Here is a 12,575-nt window from a genome sequence, read left to right as displayed (position 1 = left end):
CAAGAATCTCACTGAGCTTGTGGCTACTCTGGCAAACTCAGTCTTCTAAACACAACTTATGTAAACGATATATATTTGTATTTTTTAACACAAACTGTACAATGCTAAACACAACACAATAGTCTTTCTTAAATCATTTAGGACAATAAACCCTTATGCTCATGACAAAATATTTTCCTTTAAAATATTCCATGTGCAATATGGCCATTAAGAAAAACATCCAGAAATACAGTATGTGAGAAAAGGGGGAAAAAAAGGCCCTTACACAGATGTTAAGCAATTACTAATATATAATGGAAGGAAGTAACAAGGTAATGGGTTCTTGTGAAAGGCAGATTGGCCCTGATGTGCTCAGTGTGTAATAGACTGCTTCACTAATGTCCTCGACGAGACATTGGGTGTCCAATCTGGATCCCAGCCACGTGCTGAAGTGTCCGCCAGGAGCACATTTAGCCGCATCACTATGCATATTGGTGCTTCTGTGAGAATAACACGTCTACATGGAGTAAAAGGGGAAAAACACTGAATGAGTGTGTGCATGTAATGTGCGCGTTTAAATTTTGCTGCCACAGGTGTCTAGATTCAGATGTTTGTCAGATGCACTCTCAGTGGGGTTGTGGTTGCCACTATATATATATATATATATATATATATATATATATATATATATATATACTGTATATATATATATATATATATATATATATATACTGTATATATATATATATATATATATATATATATATATATATATATATATATATATATATATATATATACTGTATATATACTGTATATAGTGTCTCTTTCTCTCCTCTACTCCTACCTCTCTTCCTTTAAAACCTTTTCACCACCTTTCTCCTTTTCTTTTCTCCGCTCTTTTTTTGTGTCTGTGTTCATCACATTTGAAATAAACCCAGATAAATTTCTAATAAAGTTATATAAACATATCAAGTGGAGGGTTATGGTGAAAGTAAATATGTTGGGTGTTAACTTGACACTCAGACTACAATTTTGATTGCCACAGTGGCCAGAAAGGACATGTTAAAAACAAAAAAGAAACTTTTCATCTAGTATGAGTGTTTTGGCCAAAAGAGACATTAACAGCCGATGGCCAAACTTCCTCACCAATTCTGAAACCTCATCATTCAGTCAGTGTGGCTGTAAAGGAGCTAAATCAGTCTTTAAACCTCACCAACCCATTCATTGGCTCTCATTAGTTTCGTGTGAAGCATATGTCTTGATTCTTTACTAAGAGTCAAGAAGCTTCTAGTGTGGTTTTCCTCCTCCATCTCATAATCTCTTGTTTCAATCAAGTCTCCTCTATGACTCTTCCTTCCCTTTTCTCCTCGTTCTGTTTGCTTCTTCCCCAGTGGGGAGGTCAAGGGAGACGGGGGTGGGTTGCCTGGTCTGTCCTCTCCACTGGAGCCACTTGGAGTGATGAACAGCAACACAACGCTGCACGAAGCCCCCCCGGCTTAAAGCTGTAAACGGAGTGAGGAAGGAGAAAGAGTGCAAAAAGGCAGGGGTAAGAATGAAAAATGAAGAGCAGGAGTAAATGAGGAAGAGCAGTGAAAGGGGGCTTGCTGCAAATGATAGACACAAAAGGTCAAAAGATTTGCAGTGCAATTGGCGGCTATGGCTTGTGTGGCTATTTTTAAAAGGATACAATAGCCCGTTGCTGAGATCAGACATGAGTTCACGTTTGTTTAATTTATGTTGTGGTTTCCAGAGATACGCCCCCCTCGAAGAAGGAATTTGTGTTTGCTGCTATAGAGGGTTTTTTTCTTCTTTTTTTTGAGGAGCATCTGTTCATTTCTGCATCAGGAGCAGGCAGGGGAAAAAAAGCACAAATCTATTCGGCCTGAACTGTGTTGATGCGGTTTGAGTTGAGTAACCAACACTTTCACTTTCAATTATGAGCATCTTGGTGTGGGTTATGCATTAAAAATGCATCAGACTCAGGTGTAATTATGATAGCTCAGCCTGTTGTCAGTAATACATATTTATAGGAGAGCAATGCAGATAGCTACAGACAGTTTTAATTGCATTTTAATTCCCCGAGATCCTGGACCGAAGAGAAGGAAAGTGAGAAAGTAATTTCACCTGGAAAACATGTGAGGCTGTAGTAAACGAGCAAAAATGTGACAATTCAATAATTAGAAATGTGGCAGCAGTGTGACACTTCCAGTATAGTTTGATACTTACAAAGCTTCATCGCTGGCTTCTTATAAAAATTATTTTATTTTATTTTGCCATCGCCTGACTCTTACATAAAACCGTGCTTGTCTCCGTTACGCTTTTATTTCTCCCTCCGTGTCTGAGTAAATCATTTCCTCGGGGCATGTCATTAACATCGTCTAAGGATGCCACATCTGATATCAGTTCTTATGATATGCCAATCCAAACACACGGCTTGAACGATGTTACAATATAGAATAACAAACAAACAAGAAAAAAAAAAGGGAAAGGGAACTCTTCGTGTTGTTCCAACATGTGAAAGACATTGTAGGGATGACGGAGCAGGTGATGGAGGCTCTGTGGCTCCAACACACACACACAGACTGATATTCACCCACACATGCGCACATGCTCTGTCTTATCGCCATCATGGCCATCACTCTGAGTGATGTCAGTCACATTAACTGCTCCTCCCTTCCTGTGGCGTGCTTGAGGAGATTTCAGAGGCAAGGACAGTCCGAGTCCTGCTGACTTTAAAGCACGACTGTGCTGGTGCAGTAGCGTGTGAGGGAAAGCGCTGCTGACGTGCTTCTTATATCCTAACGACGAGGATTAGCTTCACTCGATAAAAGCAATGTACATCTTTTTTGAACTGAGATTACTTTGGAGTTGTTTTTTAGTGCAGTGATGATTATTTGACAAAACACCAGTTTTACTTTTATAATTAATCAGATTTAGACTCTTGTAAAATCCTACACTTTGACATACATATAGTGTCTTGCAAGCGTATTTATACATATTTATTTATTATTACATTACAACTACACACTTCAATGTATTTCTTTGGTATTTTTTTGATGTGATGAACCAATATATAATGGTGTATAATTGTAAAGAAAGATGATTCATTGTTTTTCAAAGATCTTTTCAACTAAAAAATATGCAAAGTGAGGCAAGAATCCACTATTTAAAACTGCAAAGGGTGTAACACAAATTAAAGATTAGTGACAATGACAAAGAGGGTTTTAGAAGAACCATTACAATCCCAGAACAAGATAAGTTTAGTCTAATTTCGCACAATCTTCTGCGTAGTTCCTCCATTGACCTGGATTGCTCCGGTAGAATTTCTACTGGGCCAATCAGCGAACAGAAGAAGTTATGACGTCAATTTTCAAGTTGTTTTAGAATTGTAGTTTGCCTGTAGTTTTAGCTATGGTAGTGGTGGAAGTGAACAAAGCCGTTCGGTTCAGGTCGAGCACGCTTCCAAATATTGAATTAACATTAACAGTGGTCTCATTCAGCTTGGTACTTGGTAATATTCAGCTTGATAGCGTTAAACTGGCTAGATATCATTTAATTTTAGACAGTAAGAAAAAAGGTCTATGTCTTTTTTTTTTTTTTTTTCATGTTTGTAAAATAATGGTTGAAACTCTCATTTTCAAGATTTGTCCTTTCTTAAAACATTTGAAAAATATGAATATTGCTTCTTTTTTTTTTAGCTGCTTCAGAAAATCCACAACTTTTTGTTTGTCTATCTTGAAATTAAAATCCATTAAAGTTTGTGGTCTTAATGTGACAAAAGTGTGAAAACGTTTTAAAAAATACAGATACTTTGCTAGCTACTGTAACCACTTAAATTGATTATTAAGGTAATTTAGTGCAGCTCATGACAAAAAGAGAGCGCTAGAATAATTCTTCCTAAAACAAGCAAAAAAAAAAAAATCTTTACAACCAAATGTCACTGCTCTCCTCTGCCTTCACACTTCAGGTGCGCCATTTAATTTTCTCTGTCAAGGATGTGAATAAATAACAGCACACTCTTTGTCCACAGCTTTATTATTGCCTTCACTTCCTTTTTCCAGCACAGTAGGTAAACAAGGAGAGGGGAGCGTCCACGGTCTAAAATCCAGCCTTATCCCTCATATACTTTTTTAAAGTGTGAGAGTGAAGTATTAGTGGAACAATAAAATCACACACAGCCAACAGATCCAGAGGTGCCACAGTAGTTGCACCGCTTTATTATTGCCAGCTGTTCACAGGACCAGATGGGGCTCTTCACTTTGCTAATGATGGCAATACATCGCCAGATTCAACAGACACAAGAACACCAGAATTATATGAGATGGTGGATATGAAACACAGCTGATCCCATTAGGTCTTATTCCTCGCACGCTGGTGTGAAGTTAGCCCCAGGGCTTTTGATGTAAAGGGTTCAAAGCTGAACAGCCAAAAACACACGACACGGTGGATCTGATGAAAAATAACCTACGCATCAACAAATTCACTGAACATCTGCTTGGGCTCTATAATGCAAAGAGACACTTGGGAGAAATGTAAAACATCTTTATCTTTGTACCAGGACTAGAATGAACTCCTTCCAAATCTAAACTGAAAAGTAAAGCTAGAAACCAACCAACGCTGCATAACACATTAAAACGGGTTTCAATGTCCAACTCCGAATTCATTCAGTAAAAATGTACTGAATTTAAAGTCATATTTTGAACTAAAAGGCGTGATTTTAGATGTCAGACAGAAAATCTTTCTCCTAATAACAAGCTTTTTATTCCCTTTTACAAATAGAGACATGCTCATTTTTACAATTTGTGAATGTATAATTTTCAAGAGGGAGGAATAGTTAAACCAAATAAGCACAAGTTGGTTTTTTTTCTAATTTACTCAAATTGGTCACCTTTTGTTATTGTTTGTTGTAAAAATAAGTTCACTGCTACTCAAGGAGAAATAATTAATTATTATCTGCACTTATTGTGATATAAAGTATGTGTTCTTTCTTAGAACAGAAAGCAATAAATTGCGGTTTTCACCTTGTGCAGTATTTAGACAATTTCGAAGGCTTTACTTCTGCTGCTCCTGTACTTTCCTGAGCTTCAAACAGCTCATTGATGTAATCTGTGGCTTTTTTATTTCATCTCATAAGACAAACTTTAAAAAAAATCTAACCTGACTTGCCTGCACAGTGAAACAAAAGTTCACAAAGTGTAATCGTAGCAGGAAGTTAGTGTGGATATTCATTAAATGAGCGCTAGTCCAGTATATATCCTGTTGTGCAGACAAAGTTATTCGGTTTCTTTGCCTAAAACCCAACATGATGCACAACAAAATATAGTTCCAACCACAAGATTATATCCACTCATACATCATGGATGTCATGATAGTTTCTGTTGATAACAATCTATTTAAGACATTTTCCAGGTTGGAATAGATCATACAAAATCCCCTGACTTTATTAAAAACCTGGTGCACAAATTTCGATTTATTATGGATTTTCTTTAATCCACAAAATTGCAGAAGCTTCTGTAGTAGATTTAGCAGCAAATTGTCCACTCTTTCTGGTAGAGTTCATTTTAATTTGTTGATTTTCTGGCAAGAATATTCTTACTCTTAGCTCTGGATCTTTGGAAGACCAGAAGATTGTTAGATCTGTTTCATCCATTCCAAAACCAGTTTGGATGTGTTCTTAGGCTTACTGGTCTGTTTAACATCCAATTTTGTCAAAGTTTCAATCATTTCGAGATGATCTGAGGTAATATTGAAAAGTTTCAATCCATTATTACATGCAGCTTGTGTGTCTCATCAGTACTACTAGCAGCAAAACAACTTCACAGGAAGAGGCTACCCATCTGAGATTTGCCGGCCAACATTTCTAATTCCAGCATGTTTGACAGACGCAGAAACAGCCAAATTATAAAACACAGGAATTTTGTAGGACATTGTTCAGCTTTTCTGATAATAGACAAAGTCCTGCCCACATAAATCAGAGATAAATCTCAAATTTGGGAAAACTACATTTTCAGTAGTTTTAAACATCTTACTAATAGAGAAAATAGACAAATTTGAGTTAGTCTTGACTCTATTTCCTGCAGTAGTAGTTTCTACTTTGAAGAGTGTTATCAGTACAGAGACCTTCAAGTGCTGGTATGTAGTATCACCGATTGGAAAAAGACTGGTTGATTAAGTTAAAAATTGTCCAGCCACAAGGCAATTTTTGGTTCACTTTCACTTCAAGCTTTAACATGTTATGCATTAATATGATATCTATTTATAATAATCCAACAACTGGCTGAGGTAAAGGAAGATCCTACTAGCCTAGAGCACATCATCACACCTTAATGTTACTTTCAAAAAGAAATTAGGACCACAGTTTCCCTTTAAAGAGCCGTCACAGAAATCATAAATACACCTCATCCACTCTGTTTTGCATTCTGTCTGTAATATTAAGTCACTTTTGGGTGTATTGTGTTCCTGCACCTACACCAAACGTGATTTGGTTAGATGCATGACCTCACTCTTTGCAGACAATTTTAATCTCGTGTAACAGTAGATCTGTGAGCTGTCATGTGATTTGGTAAAGTGCACGAGTTGTGCAGCAATTGCGCTTTATTCAGCGGAGGATGCCTTGACGCCGTGTACTGCAGAGGGTGATGTCAAGGAGGACAGCAGTGTCTGACAGAGTGCATGCCGCCCGATTCTGTGGATTATCCATCCTGGAGCCATGTCAGAACCGGTACACGCTCAGACCCCTGGCACAACCAGCACCATCTTAATCTCAATCCCAAATCCACTCTGCTCCCAGACATGATTCTCACTTCGGAAGGTTGTGTAACAGCCACAGAAAACACAGCAGGGTCACACTCACCCGATGCAAACATGTGCACACAGTGTCACTGTACCATTCAGTCACACTAAGCGTTAGCTCAGAAGCGCAGACAGCAGCGTCCTCTTCTCAGCCAGTCCGGATGCACATTAAGCTCCTGAACTCCTAGAATAAAGGGATGAGTCAGTGAGGGAGAGTCATGAGTCACTTCTTGTTTAGACTGGCCGTCTCTACGTTGTGGCCTCCTGGATACAGTCTGTGGCAGCCCAGCAGGATGGAGAAGGCCTTGCGGAAATCGGCATTGAAGGCATAGATGATGGGGTTGAGGGAGGAGTTAGCCCAGCCGAACCACACAAATACGTCAAAGGTGGTGGGACTTATGCAAGTGAAGGCCTCTCCTCCGCTTGACTGCTCGCAGAAGGGTACCATGCAGTTTAGGATGAAAAATGGCAGCCAGCAGCACACAAACACCCCCATTATCACCGACAGTGTCTTCAGCACTTTTGTCTCCCTCTTGAACGTCATTTTGAAAGAGCTCTCGGACTCTGCGATGCTGGAGCCGCGGCCCACACTGTTGTGTCTGTTCTTGGCACTCTCTGCAGCACGCTCCAGGGCAGAGATCCTTCTGATTTGTCTGTGAGCAATGCGGTAAATCTGTGTGTATGTGGCAACCATTATGGCAACGGGGATATAGAAGCTTATGAGTGAGGTGGAGATGGCGTAGGTCCTGTTCAGGCTGGAGTCACAATTTTCAGAAGTGCGGAGGGATGTAGTGTTTGATCCCAGTGACACTAATGCCTCAGTGAGCGGCTTGTAAGGTTTACTCTGGGCTTTGTGCCAGTTGAGCTGCACAGGGATAAAAGAAATGAGGACAGATAACGTCCAGGCCACACTGATCATAACATAGGCCACTTTGGGTGTCATCTTCCTCTCATAGCGAAAGGGGCTGGAGATGGCCCAGTAGCGGTCCAGGCTTATCACACAAAGGTTCAAAATGGATGCGGTCGAGCACATGATGTCAAAAGCCACCCAGGTGTCGCAGAAGGAGCCAAACGGCCAGAAGCCTGCGATCTCCGTCACCGCCTTCCACGGCATCACCAAGATGGCCACCAAGAGGTCGCTCACGGCCAACGAGATCACAAAGAAGTTGGTGACTTTGGAGCGCAGGTGACGAAACTTGGTGACGGCAGCGCAAACCAGTGTGTTCCCCAGCAGCGTGGTGAGGATGAGCAGCGAGAGGAAGCAGCCGGTTAGCACGCGGCTCGACGGCGTCTCGTCTAGGAAGCCATTGTCGATGACGGTCGTGAAGTTCACGAGATCCATCCCTGAAGATGTGTAGGCAGGGGGACCGAGGTCTATGTCATACTGAAGAGTCCTGCTACATCTCCTCTGGGATAAATAGCACAAGATCTCTGTTGTCGACCCTGCAAGCAAAAAAGAAAACAAATCTCCATCATTGTCATTGCCGCAATATGAAAGATGAGATGTTTGAGGCAAATGCGATCTGGAACAGACATTTGGCCCCTGATCCTGTAAATTAGACTACACTTCATTTGAACTGCAGATGGTATTTTACATCCCACAGTCAACATTCTTCCATTTAGATATTCCAGACTGGATTCAGTGGCTGCTAGGAAATTGCTGTAAAATAAAAAATATATATCTATTTTGAAGGTAACTGCTGCCATCTGAATGTGTAAGTTAGCACCTTGTGTGCATCAATGAGAGATTCAAGGTCTGAAAAGAAATTGACAAATGTGTTTTAATAATACATGGACCTCACAAAGAACTGTCCAGAATGCAATATTTGTTTGTTGTTGTTTCCGGTTTTCATTAGCACTCGCTTTGCATATGAATCAGACATTCTAAACGTTGGACAGCGTCTCACTGCAATATATGCCAACAACTAACAAATGATGGTCAAGTTGCAGAGTAATGGAAGCAATAACAGCCTAATCCCATTTCCTAATATCATGCAGCTCAACTCTGCATTCGTTTACTGAATACAGATGTAAAGTCGCTCTGTTTGTGGAGAATAAATAGCTGTTAATTAAACCAATCAGACTGAACATACAGTGGCAGAAAAAAACTTATTTGATAGTTGTCTAAAAGACAAATATTTACAGAAATATTTTTTTTCATGTTCCAATTGGCACATCGGATTTCACAGTGACTACCAGCAGCCTGCAAAATCTTTATCACTTTATGATGAATACATATTTTTAGAATCCATTTGAACCAATGATCCTGACAACATTCACATACTGTATTAGGTCCATGAAGTGCGCTGAAAAATAATGCCCACTCAGGATTATCCCTATGCTAAATATATGCTTTATTGTCCAAAATATTGGGTCACCCTTCCGATTCACTGATTTCAGAGTCCCAGCTCCTTCCACGGTCACATGTGTACAAAATTAAGCACCTAGTGATGCAGACTGTTTCTGCAAACATTTGTAAATAAATCGTCACTCTCAGGAGCTCGGTGAAATCCAGTGTGACACCTTGAGAGCATGACATGTGCAATAAATCCAGTTATGAAATTCCTTTTACCGCTTGTGCAATTTTAACAAAGTAAAAACGGGTGGAAATGACAGCAGCTGAGCCTCAAACTGGTAAGCCCCGTAAAAATTCAACACTATAAGTTCACGGGATGCTTCAGTGTGTAGTGTGCAGAGTTCATCGACTTACAGCTACAGGTATTCAAATATCATGAGATGTTCAGATTAGCTCAAGAAAAACAAATGTAGCTTCAAGGGACGGCAAACAAACAACAACAAGAAATAAAGAATCAAATTCCTAATCTCCATCTCTACCGTTCTATTAAAAAGTTGAAACTGGCCACATCTGCTGTTTTGTTGTTGTTGTCTATCACTTAATTAAAAAAATTGAGTGCATACGATATATTTCTTGTTTAACAAGCATTACCTAATTTATTGCTGACGTGGGTAGTCTGAGTGCATGGTAATTGTTGATCTTTACTGCTGTCCAAACAAATTTTTGGGATCGTAATATTGTGATAATCATGAATTTGCAATGCATTCTGCAGCCCTCCTTGATACATAAATTTCACTAGCAGTAACTCCTACGACTTCAGGGAAGACATTTTGGACATTTTTCATGCGCCCACCTTTGTGGGAACAGCTCGGGGACGGCCGCTATCTGTTTCAACATGAATGCACACCAATGCGCTAGGCGAGGCCCATAAAGACATGGATGAGCAAGCTTGACATGGAAGAACCTGGCTGGCCTTCACATAGCACTGACCTCAACCAGATAAAATATGTTTGGTGTGAATTAGAGTGGAGGCCATGAGCCAGGGAGGCTTGGCTCATGGCCTCCACTCTAATTCACACCATTACAAGAGTAAGTCACTATTACAGAAAAGTGTAATAGTGACAACCTTCCTGTTCAAATTCAGTGTCTGACCTCAAAAAAATAAAATAAAATAAAATAACTTCTTCTGGAAGAATGGTGCAGAATTTCTATAAACACACCTCTAAACATTAAAGCTACAGTTAGTAACTTTTGCTGAAAAATATAACATTTTTATGCATATTTGTTAAACCTGTCATGCTGTCATGACAGGTTAATATGAGGCTAATACTCTCTGAAATGATCAGGACTCTCATCCTCCTCCCTGTAGTCCTACTGCCATCTGCAGAAATACACCGCTCAGTCAGAAACGACCAATGAGACCCATAAAGAAGGTCTTAGCATTGTTGTCAATCATGCTTCTGTTCATGCTGCTCACTCCTTCCCCCGCTCCTTCCCCTCAGGGAAGTCTGTCACGAATGCACTTGATTGTTAGCATGGCCACCGATGATGGCGGATAAACAGTTTTCCTGGAACAATAAGTTGTTTCTCCGCCATTGGCACATTCACAAGTGTGACTGACAGTCCTAAGACTCCTGGCTCTGATTGGTTGTTTCTGAGCTGTGTATTTCTGCAAATGGTAGTAGGACCACAGAGATGAGGCAGAGGAGCTTGATTTTTTTTTTTTTTGGCAGTCTTGATATAGTGGCAGTTTTACAAAGCAAATAAAAAAAAAAACATATTTTAATAAAAGTTACATACTGAAGCTTTGGGGAAAGTTGGTCAACGATTATAAGAAATGTTTAATGCCAGTAAAGATTTACCAACTAATTACAGAAAAGGTTATACATCATTTTTAACATGCCATATTTAAAATACAATGTAAATAATAACAGAAAATATTTTTATACAAAACTGGTTATCTTTTACACTTTATTCATTTTTATTTTATTTGCTGAGAAGGGACATTGGGCATTGATTAATATTTTTAATATCGTAAAGGTAAATGCACCAAATTACAGCCAAAGTTGTAAGCTAACACTTTTATTCTCTTAAGATTTCGGTCTCATGTCTTATCAGAAACAACTTTCTTGGTTGAATTAAGATATCTTTAAATATAAATTTACCAGGGGTATGAATATTTTTTGGCTTAACTGTAAATAAGAAGCCCATTGTGGGTCAAGGCCGTCTTAGGACCCATTCAGCCCATGCAGAAATCCTCATGGGGCCCACATGCACATGTTGCCTGGGGATCCTGACCCTCAACAACAGTCATAGTTGTTTTTCTGACCCTTTATGGAAATTAATCTGGTCAACAGAAATTCACTTTACAAGCTGAACTTACAAACTGTTTTGCAGATAAACAATTTAAATGAACGAACCAACAAAAACAAAAATGTGCATTAGTGTTGGATTATTTTTTAATAAAAGCATTTTTTTTATTATAGCTATATATATATATATATATATATATATATATATATATATATATATTATCTCTCCGATTTAAAACAGATTGTTCCTGCTTTTTCAAACATATGCCTCTAATAAAGAGTGATATCATCCTCTCGCTGCTTTCCATTCTAATATACTGACTGCTCTCCTCACGCGGATGCCAGCGCTTTTTACATGACCCATAAAAACAAACGTCTCACCGCTTCCACGCAAACTTCACCGCGCAGGGTCCATCCACAGCGCGTCCGGTCTCCATATCTCACCAACACAAACCAAACAACGTCCCGAATTATGTCCTCCATGTACACATCACTCTATGTGCTGATTCAAAGCAAAACGCAACCACACACACACACACACGCACAAAAAAAAAAAACCCTACACTGAAGACAGACACCACAGGAATGAAATGTCCCTCTCGCTGCGTCCTGCTGCAGCCAGAGTACGTGCGGCGTCCACACAGAAATCCTTACGCCAGACGCCTCAAGTTTCACATGATGCTCCCATTCAGTAAAAAGCGCTGCCTGCTCACTGGAGGAAGGAAAAAGCATATGACTGTGGCATTTGCCCCAGCAGTCTCTCTGCGACAGGTAATTTCCTCGTGGGTCCTACCTGTCAATAGGTCAATAGCAATTATGATGGTTGTTAAAGTCATCATAATTAAGCTGTGTTTTTCTTGTCAACTGACCCGGTTCGGGCTGCGCTTTAGTGGAGCTTAATGGAACAAAGACAGGTGATAAAACCAGGACAAGGGTCAAGCTTCAGGTTCAAAATCGGCTCAGTGACTCCACCTAACGGAGGAAGCTACTTATTACACTTTCAGTCACAATTTAAGTCAGACAGGTTTTCTGCCAGACTTATCATGTACAGAGGTCATCTGAGTGATAAATCATGTAGAGCTTGTAAAAATAAATAAATTTAAAAAAATCAAACTGTATCACTCCAAACGTAACACGTAATCATGCTCAGCCCGGTGTCTCTCGCGCTGCACTGTGGTCCCTGATGTGCCGCA

General features: G+C 39.6%; 1 protein-coding gene across 1 annotated transcript; it reads right to left on the bottom strand.

Annotated features, from left to right (window-relative positions):
* Positions 1-4,166: 4,166 nt before the first annotated feature.
* Positions 4,167-12,278, bottom strand: LOC116713879 (D(1) dopamine receptor-like). Its single transcript, XM_032554156.1, has 2 exons — positions 11,764-12,278; positions 4,167-8,217 (listed from the first exon to the last, which is right to left on the bottom strand). The coding sequence occupies exon 2, from the start codon at positions 8,114-8,116 to the stop codon at positions 6,998-7,000; it is 1,119 nt and encodes a 372-aa protein (XP_032410047.1). The 5' UTR covers positions 8,117-8,217; positions 11,764-12,278; the 3' UTR covers positions 4,167-6,997.
* Between the last annotated feature and the right edge of the window lie 297 nt (positions 12,279-12,575).

Source organism: Xiphophorus hellerii, chromosome 23 (assembly GCF_003331165.1).
Source record: "Xiphophorus hellerii strain 12219 chromosome 23, Xiphophorus_hellerii-4.1, whole genome shotgun sequence".
Classification (NCBI taxonomy): Eukaryota; Metazoa; Chordata; class Actinopteri; order Cyprinodontiformes; family Poeciliidae; genus Xiphophorus; species Xiphophorus hellerii.
The sequence above is the reverse complement of the archived record's forward strand: the minus strand, read 5'-3'. Positions and strand labels throughout refer to the sequence as shown.

What these genes read in the sequence shown, in the direction of transcription:
- LOC116713879 (XM_032554156.1), bottom strand. Translation starts at nt 8,116, where the DNA reads ATGGATCTCGTGAACTTCACGACCGTCATCGACAATGGCTTCCTAGAC.